Consider the following 12471-nt stretch of genomic DNA (forward strand, 5'->3'; position numbering starts at 1 on the left):
AGACGTCAGGTAGAGGCAGGAAACAACCATAGTTTATTCATTTTTTTAAAATAAACCGGAACTTTGTGTAGCTTCTACGTTACAACATTACTTAAAAATTACGTCTCAATACCGCTTACAAGAGGAGTCACTTATTTTAACTTTTTAAAAAGCCCTTTCATCCTGCCTCTACACAGACAATAAGTAGATGGGTAAAGGATGTTCTTAACAAAAGCAATATTGATACGACAATATTTAAAGGTTATAGCATAAGACATGCTTCGACTTCTGCAGCTACCAGAGCAGGCTTAGATATTGACCTGATCCGTAACACGGCAGGTTGGACTAAGAAGTCGATGGTGTTCAATATGTTTTATAATCTTCCCTTAGCACAAAATCCTGAGAGTTTTACAAATTCTGTATTATCAACAACTTAGGATATTACACAAATTATTAATTTAATGTTGTTTATTATATAAGCATAATTAGCCTTACTTATCTTATCATTTAGTCTTACTTACCTAGCTATCATAGACTAAATTTTTTGTTTGTTCAATTAATACGGGCATTTAATTTTTTGTTATGGGAGGTTTGGTAACACTTGGGTTTAGGAGTAATATATTTTTCTGCACAAAAATCGCATTCATTTTCTTACCTACAAACATCTACCAATAGCCTTATAGAAGGAAGAGATACGATGAATAATTATAAGATTGGTTGACTTACCTGTAAGGAAGATCAATCTTAATTATTCGAGCATCGGAGTCCTTCTATGATATGGCCCACCCACCCAATTATTATTTTTGGCATTTTCCCTAAGGTGCTGATGCGCTTTTCCGCGTCACATAATGAACAGAGTTAGGGTTAGCAGGTAAAGAGAGATTTTTTGGATTTGTTTGTTTTACGAATTCTTCGAAACATCTGTGCGTCGATAGGCCATAAAATGAGACCTACCAATAGCTTCATAGAAGGACTCCGATGCTCGAATAATTAAGATTGATCTTCCTTACAGGTAAGTCAACCAATCTTATAATTCTCTTTGAAATATGATTTCGAGTATGTATTTTCGAATGGTATTTAATTTGCATCCCTGTATGGTATTAATTGTATTTAATTGTAACCCATTTAAGTCTTCCCCAAAATATCAATCTTATTATTATTTTATTAGACACATGGTCAATGTGTGGTTTCTATTTAAGATATTGGTTGATCACAATTTCCAAATATTTTGTATGTCTTGTTGCTCAGATTTCTGGATCTCATTGATTTAGTTGTGGTATATATTTTTCCTATAACTGTTTTTTCATTTTATCTGTGGTTCTTAGAGATCTTATATAGACATTTTGATTTACATTTGAAGTACATTTGTTATATTTTATTATAAATCTATATCACTATAGGAAAGATCGACTACAATACGAATACAATTTTATTATCGATATAAACTAAACACTTTTCGTTTTGGATTCCTCGTAAAGTTGAATCCATTATTCTTTGAAAAGTTGCTCGCGAATTTTTCAAACGAAAATTCATACCTGTTTTTTCGATATCTTTTTCATTTATTTCAATTTCGTGAAAGCGTGATGCGGACTCAATTCAATTTCAAAATAAAGTATAAAGTATTTCTTGAAACCTATATTTAAATATAGGTTTCAAAAATAAAGTGGTTGCAGTCTGCACATTATTTTCACACTTATTTCTAAATACTAGGATTTTTTTTAATATTAATAATAATTTCGAATTCTGTGGTTATAATACAAGTTATTATAATAGTAGAATTCGAAATATGTCGTTCTATTGCCCTAAATGCAAGCATCTGTGTGGGAATAAAAAAGTAAAAGAGTACAATCTCGTTAAATTTAATGGGAGCTTCTTCTAAATAATTTTTAATTAATGTTATGCAATCTACCACAAAAGCTGCATAAAACGTATGGGAAATATTCTAAAAGTAATTGATAAAACAAAAATTGTATGCTGCTTGGAGACGGCAAATTCCGATGAAAATGCCGTTAAAAAAATGGAAATGGAAAAAAATACACTAGAAATAGTGTACCTTGAGAAAATGTTGGACGAGTTGGCAGACAAAAATAACATTTTAAAACAAAATAACTAATTATTATGTGAAAAAGTCACTTATTTGGAAAGCGCTACAAAAATAAACAAAAACACTGCTAGTTCGACATTGGCAACTACCGGCGCTAGTGCTACTACGACTATCGCTTTTGAACAGGCGCCTAAAGTGTTGTATAAAGACGTAGCTTCAGGATCGATATCGACAAAGCGATACCATGAACATTTTACGAAGGATAGAAATAATGATTTAAATGGAACCGTGGAGGTACTAAAAATTGCAAATCAGAATGGTTCTGTAACTGACTTCACTCCAGTTCCAAAAAAGAGTACAAAAAAGAAAAATCTAGGCACAGATGAAAAGGATCCTAACTTTAAAGGTGGAGGCAGGAGGATTTGGCTCTACGTGAATAGGGTAAAGCGGGCGGCAACTGAGGATGTGATTCTAAATTATATTCGAAAAAAGGATGGTTTTGAAAATGTTAACTAGTTGGTGAAAGAGATACCCACTGATGAGCATAGGCTTAAAAATTTTCTAGTCGAAACTCCAATGGACAAAAAGGAATGTATGTATGAACATTCTTTTTGCCCTAAGTATGTAGGGGTTAACAGATTTGATTTTAAAAAAGATAAGGATTTTTTAAATAATTTAGGTAATGTATTAGAAAGAGGAGATAAGTTTTTATAAATAATTCCAATAAAAATTTTAATTCGTCAAAGAGGAGTACATTAGATAGTAATGATAATTTGTACATATGGGTCATGTAAACATTAGATCTCTTACCCCTTCTTTCTCCGAGGTATCTGCATTGCTGCAGCATGAACAGTTTCACTTATTTGGGGTAAGTGAAACATGGCTAACACCAGCACTACCTGGTAATCTAGTAAATGTGCCCAATTACATATTGTACAGGGCTGATAGAGAATCAAGAGGTGGGGATGTGTGCTTGAATGTAGCTCATTGTTTGAAAAGAACAGTTCTGAATGAAAGTGTCTCTTATTGCAAGAATAGCGAAAATATGGTTGAACAACTATGGGTATTTATAAAATATAAGAATAAATTTCTTCTGTTAGGAACATTGTATAAACCCCCACAGGTTAGCTACACTTATAGAATAATGCATTATTGTCCAGAGAACTAACCCACAGGAACCATGATTCTAAATAGGTTTCCAAAAAACGCAACAGACGGAAGGTAAGACAGGATTTCAACGTCAATTTAGTAAGGTGGGTTGATTTGAAAACTGTACACTTTGCTTTATCATCTACTGGCGTTAAACCACTAGGAACATGTTTCTGTTGGTCCAAAACCGAAAATAAATACATAGCAATAAATCAGCTTGCAATAGTATATGAATACAATTTAAAAATGAGAGGGGTGGTATTGGAAAGTATCCTATGCGTGCTCGAACAGACAAATGGACGATTCGAACCATTTATCATTTTTTTTGATTTTTCAATTGCTGCTAGCTGGTTAGAATACCGAGACCATGCTGTCTTTAAATCGTGCAAAGAAGGATATTATGGATTATCTTGATTTCAAACTCTCGCTAGGTAAATCGTTAATTCATTCTGCTAATTAAAGCAAAAATTAAGAAAATAATATTGAGGAAGAAGAAGATGAACTACCAACTCCTCGCAAGCAAAGAAAAGTTGAGCCCGTACCAGACAAGAGAGACAGAAAAAAAGGAAATAAGCATTTACTTACTTTCATGAAGCACCAGCAAAAATCACGATCTAAATGTCGAAAACTTGGCTGTGAAAAATTAACATTTGCAAAATGCACCTCCTGCAATATTTTTCTGTGTTCTAGCATTGACAGAAATTATTTTTAGTTATTTCATAACTAATATTATGAGGTAAAAAGTTATGAAGTACCTCAATTAATTCGACAAAAATTAATAAGTTCGACTTTTACTTGTATTGATATAACCCCAAATGTATGATAGGTATTTTTGTTTCCAAAAATATAAAAAAGTAAAACAAGAAAAATTGATAATTATTTTATTAACATCCTACCTACAAGGGTAATGCAATGTGTTTTTGTATATTTCATGTAATAGACTCTCGGGTCTAAGGAGGATAGTGCGTCGCCATTCTAGTAATTTTTTACTTTTTGATGTTTCTGATGTGCCTAGGTAATAAATTGTACAGCTTTGGCACTAAAAATTTAATGGATTTCTTTCCGAACCCACTATAGCATATAGGAAAATCAGTTGTTTGTCTTCATTACATCTAGTGCTTTGGCTGTGATTTATTGGATTTATTGGATAATTTTTTGATTATTGTGCATGAACCATCAAACTGTTATAGAGATTAAAGTTCTTATATTTATATAGGTTTTATTATAGATTTCTTAAGTAGGGTAAAAGAGGACCCCAGAATAATATTCCATGTGTTTAGTATTGATTCCACTAAACTTTGGTATATGGTTATAAACATACTTGCAATACTCCACAAACACCACAAAATTGGTAATTACATGTAAAGTCCTAAGTTACATTAATTATTAAGCCTTAAATTTAAAACAGAAAATAATATAACTTTAAAAATAAAATTATAATAAGAATAGAATATAAAACTTTAAAATAATAAACAGAGATAAAAAAAAACAAGAATAATAAAAGGGGTTTTAACTTGGTATAGTATTCGCAACTCAAATATAATAGTTAAATGGAAAATCACAGTAAAGCTTTCAAATCTTTTAAAGAAGTACTCAAAATGTCTGTCTTGATTGAGTAAAAACTTCATTTATGACAGTCATCATTCAGTTGAATGGAGATAAGCTGATATTTGGATTAAACTTAGACCAAGTTACAGTCTTTATAGTTAAAGTTATTTAATATGTTGTATAAAAATATCACAACTTGTTTCTTCTATCTTGCATCTTTCTTCTATCTAAAAGAGTTTTAAATGAAAAACTATCCAGTATACATTTATAAGACACTTTGTATGGGTAAGAGTTATTATTTAAAACATAAAGATAGCGCAGAAACCTTTTTTGGACTTTCTCTATTTGGACATTTAAAGTTAATTTGTGTATAACAAACCATTTTTTTTCATTTAATCAATCAATTACATATTAATTTACAATTTTTATGAGATGTGGTATGCTTATAATATGCATACAATGGACATAATGTGTCTATGTATATGCACATTTAGCCCATCAATAATTAGTTCATAATTAACTTCAACCTAATACTAATAATAGTAACATATACCTGCTTAAATAATATTATCAAATTCAGAAATATTAAATTGACTAAATACTAATTAGTTATAATTTAAGGAAAGTTAATAGCACACTTGATGGAATTTATGTTATCTTTAATCCATGAGTACAATTTTATCTTTACAGTAAAATATTTTTTGTTTTTAAATTGTTCTGGCAACATATTTAATAATTTGGGAGCTATATACATATGTTAGACATTTTTCGAGTTACACTAAAATGGGGGATGGATATTATTAGATGTTGATGTGTATTTGCTCTAGTATTAACATTATGACTAATAAAATTTTTAAAAAGGTTACTACAAATTGAGAATGTAAGTACATTTTTAATATAAAGTTGGTTGAAGTGGAAGAAGACCTCTCCGCTTTTGGATCCTTCTTTTCTTCAGAAAAAAATTTAAGACTTCAAAAAAAACGAGAAACTCAATCTAATTATTTCATATTCCAGTGGTTCCTCATCTAGGAACAAAAATTTTTTAATAACGTGACGCGACTAGAGGATCAAGCACCCTCTAATAAATGGGATGATAGCAAGCTTAGCGTATTTCTTCTTAACATTCAGTCCTTAAGACACAAAACTAATGAATTATTTCTTTTATTAGAAGAGCTAAATTTTCCAGAAATAGTTGCTATAACTGAACACTGGCTAAACATTGATGAACCTGTTTTTGTTCAAAATTACACTACAATAGCAAGATTTAATAGAACTAATTTATGTCATGGGGGCACTATGATTATGTCTATAAACAACGATTTTTCACCAGTAACTAAGTTTGATAACTTTTTATCAGAAAAAGTATTGGAATTTTTCATAGTCTACCATAATACATACGACCTCTATATTATTTGTGTATATAAAACCCCTGACGCTGACTTACAGACATTCCTTCAAAAACTACTAAGCTTACTAGAATCCTTGCCCTTAAAATGTAAATTAATTTTGTGTGGCGACCTTAATATTGATTTTTCCAGTGTGTGTGCTGCTCAAGAATCTCTTCACTCTATTTTCGTCTCAATGGGTATAGTAATGCATATTAACTTTCCTACCAGAATAACTAGAAATAGTTCTAGTACCATCGACTATGTCGTGTCATCTTTTGCTCCTGAATTCATGGATTGTACGGTTTTAATTCCGGATTTTCTGATCCTGAAGCTGCAATAACTAAATTTTCCATAAATTCAAAAGGCAAAAACACGTTACGTAAATTAGGCCGTGTTTTTGGCAAAAATAATTTCTTAGAATCCAAGAACTTATGCCAAACGGCTGATTGGGATTTTCTTTCTGACGATATAGATAGTGAATTTTCTAGTTTTATAAAGTCTTTATCAAGTATTGCAGATAAGTCGTTTCCTCTTAGACCTATCAAAATTAAACATCATAAGCCATGGACCACTAAAGGCTTACATGTTTCTGCAAAAAACATGCGCTCATTATCACAGCTGAAAAAAATTTACAGACAGCGTATTTTTTCATAACTATGTCAAGCTTTATAGAAAAATGTACCATAAGACTATAAAAGCTGCAAAAGATATTTATTATAATAAAAGGATGATCGAATCAAGTAATGTTGCCAAAGAAATATGGGCTATTGTAAATGTATTAAGAAATAAGACTTCTTCATCTAGCACTATCCCTACTTCACCTGAGGATCTTAATCACTACTTTGTTAATGTAGCTAAAAATCTAATGGCTACCATAACACCTTTTCACGATCCTCGTTCATATCTCCCAAATGAAAATTTACACAGCTTCTTTTTTACCCCCATTGTATCAACAGAGCTTCAAACTACAATAAATGAAATAAAAAACAAATCATCATCTGGTACAGATGGGCTCACTCTCAAAATGTTTACCAATCTGCCAAATTGCACCTTAATCCATCTAACAAACTTAATTAACAAGTCATTCCAAAATGGAGTCTTTCCTATCGGCCTTAAGACTGCAATAATTATTCCTTTGCATAAGGGAGGAGCATTGGCGGCTTGCTGGGTCTAAACGTATAACACAAGCGCCCGTACTATAGGAGATAATGCGATATTCAAATCAACAACCAAAGTGCTCCTGGAATCCTACGTATACCGCTCTCTGTCTCGCGCAAGGTACAGCTCATCTATCTTCCTCTATTTGTCGTGGGGCGCGCTCACATCCGCGTCCATAATTTGACCGAAAAGCTACTCTCGACGACCCATCTTCTCGGCTTTTATCACGCTCGTTACCGATAGCGAAGACGTTTTTTGTTGTTTATTCGGCAAAATTTTGTTTTTCATCGGTTCCGTGATCAGTGGTTTGTGTGTGTCAGAGTATTTCGAAAGTGAACAATACAATAATTATTATTGAAATTTAATAATGAATCGTGTAAGCTTTTTAATTAACTGTAATTTTTCAAATCTTTCACTGGAAGAAAAAGTAAACATTAAGACTTTAGGCAGACCTTTGCCGGATTTAAATATTACTCTCTAAGATCTGTCGATATTTGAATCAAGCATTGCCAAAATAAGAAGCGACACCGATAATATTAAGGCTAATGTAGAATTAAATAAACTTTGAAAGTGTCAAAAGAAGAAGAACTGACGATAACTTGAGAAGTATTATTGCAAAAGAGGTATGTGATATAGTTGAACTGAACTAGAAGTCATTTACTCAAGACCAGATTTCTCACAAAATATTGGAGCTATGAACGTGCTTTTATTTATTTTAGAAAATAATCTTGGCGAAACATTTGCCGAAACAATAAAATTATTAAATATCATTGTCACGACCCCAATGACAACTGCAGAGGCCGAGCGCAAATTTTTCCACCCTTAAGCGAATAAAAACCTTCCTGCGAAGTATTATGCTTAATGAAAGACTTAATGCTTTAGCCATGATATCCATCAATAGAAATTTAGTGATGGAAATAAACAATTTTGATGAAAAAGTAATCCCGAGCAGATTTTACTTTTAAGAAGTAGCTTAAGTACCTATTGAACATTTATTAATAAGTATAATTTTTCGTCACGTTTTAAAGTTACTTGTTATTGTTTTTAAAACCGCAGAGAGGTGGCAAAAATATTTTCGTGCGAGGTTCCGTGATGTGTAAATGCGATTGTTTTGTAACAATGTTCTTTATTTTTGATTGCCAAATTAAGACATTTATGTGCAAACTTTTTGTGATTGTACCATGATGACAGCAAACCGTCATGTCTCAGATATTATAACATATACTTAGCGTCCAGTTATATTTTTTTATTTATTAGTAAGTATATATTTATTTGGATTTGCGCGCCCCTCCATAGTCAAATGTCACGAGCCGCCACTGGGGAGGAGATAAACAACAAGCTTCAAACTATCGCCCAATCGCACTCCTTCCCACTTTATCAAAGATCATTGAACGATTGGTTAAAAAAAGGCTCTTATCGTTTCTGTTTAAATATAAAATTCTTACTCCTCACCAATTTGGATTCTAGAGTAACAAGTGCACAAATGATGCTATGTTTTTTCTCTTTAATAGTGTTTACACCAGTATAAATAATAATCATTCAACAGCAACAATTTTTGTGATTTCTCCAAGGCTTTTGATTGTGTAAACCATAACATCTTAATTAACAAATTGAATCACTATGGGTTCAGAGGAACGCCCCTTGAGTGGTTTAAATCATATCTCAGTTCTAGCTCTCAGCAATTCTAATCTTCTGTGCCTAAATGTCTCAAAAACTATCATAGTCTTATATATAAATACAAGTCTTATCATATAAAACTACTATTCAACCCTTTGTACTTAACAACACCAGTTCGGACGTCGTTGAATCTGTGAAGTTCTTGGGACTTAATGTTGACTACTCCCTAAAATGGGACTTGCATATTGATGCCTTATACATATAAAAAATTAAGTTCTGCATGTTTTGCCTTAAGATCAGTTTCCAGGGAATTAAGTTTTCAAACATCAAGAACAGTTTATTATGCCCTTTTTGAGTCACATCTACGTTACGCCCTTCCATTCTGGGGCACATGCGGTGTGACTCAATTCGAGTGCATCTTTAAAATCCAAAAGAGAGCAGTTCGGTATGTGCTTGGACTAAATAGCAGAGCTCACTGTCAAGAATCTTTAAAAAATATAGGATAATTACTCTTCCCTATTCATATTTGAATCTATTTGCTTAGTATGCAAATATAAGTCAGAAATGCCAAGTAGGTTGTCTCACAATTATTCACTTCGCAATGCAGTGCATCATTTTTATCTGCAAACCCCTTGGACCGAGTTAGTAAAAAGCTCTATTCTATACAGAGCCAAAAAGATGTATAATCATTTGCCTTTGGAAATTAAATCAATTACTTTTTTACACTTTACTTTTCCTTGATTTCATAATGCTTTGAAGGCATACTTTCTGGATAAAGCCTTGTACGCAGTGGAGGATTTTTTTCTAGGATAACTTTTTGGGTATCACACACACACACTGGCTCTTTTTATATCTTAAAATAGAGAATATATTAGTTTTTTTTTTTTTTTTTTAGTGAATAAATTGCACTTTCATTCTGTATTTAATTAATTTACTGTTATTGACTATTGTGTTTATTTTTATTGACATTTTATACATCATGATGTATATTGACCAGGTACATTGTTTTTGTACAGTTTTGCATGTATTTATTTTGTTTGTATATTTATTTTTATTTTTTTATTTCGTGTGTTTTGTTTAGTTTTGTTTTTATATGTTTTTTTTATTAGTTTTGTCTAAAAATTTTGTAATTTTTTGACAATAAAGCATATGATTGATTGATTGATTGTAACACCAGAATCAGTCATTTTTACACTGGAAAACTTAATGTCAATATTGTTGTGTATAAAAATTATTATATAAAAATTTTTATTGTGGTTAGATTTAATATCAAAAATTTGATAATCAGAAATATATACCTTTAACAAAATCAATGTAAAAAGCCTCAATCAGTATAATTATATCAATGACATAGTTGTTTGTCAAAATGTAAATAAATTGTCAATATTTTTACATATACTTCTTATATTAAAATAAATTTAGTTTACTTAAGACTGTAGGTGGATCCCTACTTTATCACAATGAAAACTTTATATACTATCCAGTATACATATTTATCTTTTATAACTTTTAAAACTATATAATAACAAACTTAATAGAAACTGTAGATAGACTAGTACCGTTGGAAAGGCCACAAATCCAGACTGGGATTTGTATTAAAAAAAAAAGTTTATGTTTGTGTTCTAAGAAAAGAAAAGAAAAATTTTTATGAAAAAACAATTGACCACTGTAGAGGAGATAGCAGGAAAATGTGGCGAAAAACATTCATGCGAGTCAGCAATTCAATGGCATTCTTGTATTCATGACGGAAACATTGTGCTGAAATGTTTTCATATATTTACAGTGAGAGACCATACAGCTTTCGAGACCATTGATAGAAGAATACTTATTCAAAAATTGTAGACTTTTTATTTATTTATTATATATATTTATAATCTTTTTAATTATATATTTATTATATAGGGTATATTTATTATTTATTTGGAGAATGATCTTTAGTATATTTTCTTAGTTATTCCGTGTCATATGTAATTTGTATAGGCTATTGTTGTAAAGCCAATACCATTTTTTATTTGAATTTGTCTATTATTACTCCAAAATATTGGTGAGTGAATTCTATTTTATACAATGGTTATCAATATAAGTTTAATCATAGTGAGGCCTGCTCATATTGGTAGGTAAAAAAGCTGTTGTTATTAAATCTTTGTTGAATTCAATGTTAGTTGTAAGTTTGTAGGTCATTTTACATATCTTATTTCATAAATCTATGACTTATTAACCCTTTTTTGTCTTGTAATCTTTTCCTGAAGAATTTTGCTTGTCCACTCCTGACTACATTTTATCATGTGCATGCATGTAATAATTTTTTTGGAATTATATGTCTGTTTTCTTAGGACTTTATATGTGTAAATAATCCCATATCTGAGGTAAACCTCAAAAGCTGCATGATATATATATGCTACTATTTTGTGCATATTGCTGATTTTTACTAGTTTATAAATATAACAGTTACATTTTAGATTTTTGATCAATCATTAATCCCATGAACATAGATCAACCCACTTTCTAAACATATTGAAACTGGCTTTTTTTACTTAGAAAATCCTTAATAGCATTATATACTAACATTAAATTTAAGGTAAAATATATTGTACAAAAATGTTTTATTATATATTGACATACATTGATATTCAACTATTTATTAGATTTACTTACATCAACAAAAATTGTTTTTTCCTTTGTGTATAAACTGGAAAATTTAGACTGACTTAAATTAGTCAAATGTGTATATTCTTCTAAAAAATCACCATACTCATGAAGTTTTTCTTCACCAATGAGTCCTAAAATTGTAAATAGAGAAAAAGGTGTTATGAAAGGTGCCCTGAAATAATAACTTACTATAAGTTTCTGCATTATAATGTTTTTCTAAAATATTTGTATTTATTGTTGATTCCCACATAACTAGATGTACATGAAATAAAATTATTCTAGTACTCAGTAAAGTTCTACTGAAAACAATGATTATAGTAAATATTCTTCAGTACATGACAAAAATATTTACGTCTCAGTTATTCGCCATTTATGATTTATTGTCATAAGTGTCATACGCCATGCGTCACCAGTCTCTTCTGACTTGAGCCATATTTTAGCGAGTAAGCGGCTATAAGCGTCATTAAGACATCTGATTCGAGCGATCAAGTCATGAGGTCACCGTACAAGGCGCTTTAAGCGTTTGTTAAGCCGCGTATCCACTGGCATTAACATTTGTAAACGTTTGCGAATATTGATAAACGCTTGCAAAACGAAGTACCCACCGATCAGCACATGTTGTTTGAAATTGTTCACAAAGCAGTTTTGAGAGCGTTTGTCGCGTATCCAGGTCTTTTTTTATTTTGAGGAAAACCGAGAATAGAAAAATTGTAAAAATGGCCCCGTTAAGTAGAAAGAAACTTGCCGTCTGTCTCATTTTTTAAAAACTAGAATTTCTATGCAGCTGATTTCTGATATCAAAACTGACAGGAGTAGCTTATTCAAAAATTTTACTCGAGTTTCGCCAAGAGATTTTGATTTTCTGCTCTCAAGAATTTCTCCAGAAATATCTAAAATTGACTATCGAGAGTGCGTCTCTGCCGAAATTAGACTGGCCAT

General features: G+C 31.0%; 1 protein-coding gene across 3 annotated transcripts in view; it reads right to left on the reverse strand.

Moving 5' to 3' along the window:
* Nucleotides 1-11971, reverse strand: part of LOC126748971 (WASH complex subunit 4) — a 121694-nt gene extending 109723 nt beyond the window's left edge. The window contains exons 1-3 of one of the 3 annotated variants that reach the window (XM_050458535.1): nucleotides 11885-11971; nucleotides 11722-11831; nucleotides 11539-11663 (exon numbers count right to left, since the gene is read on the reverse strand). In XM_050458535.1, coding sequence (XP_050314492.1) covers nucleotides 11539-11663; nucleotides 11722-11831; nucleotides 11885-11928 — 279 coding nt within the window. In that variant the 5' untranslated portion in view covers nucleotides 11929-11971. The remainder of the gene's footprint in view (nucleotides 1-11538; nucleotides 11664-11721; nucleotides 11832-11884) is intronic. The other 2 variants (XM_050458533.1, XM_050458534.1) reach the window with 2 other exon arrangements.
* Between the last annotated feature and the right edge of the window lie 500 nt (nucleotides 11972-12471).

This window comes from Anthonomus grandis, chromosome 22 (assembly GCF_022605725.1).
Source record: "Anthonomus grandis grandis chromosome 22, icAntGran1.3, whole genome shotgun sequence".
Taxonomy (NCBI): Eukaryota; Metazoa; Arthropoda; class Insecta; order Coleoptera; family Curculionidae; genus Anthonomus; species Anthonomus grandis.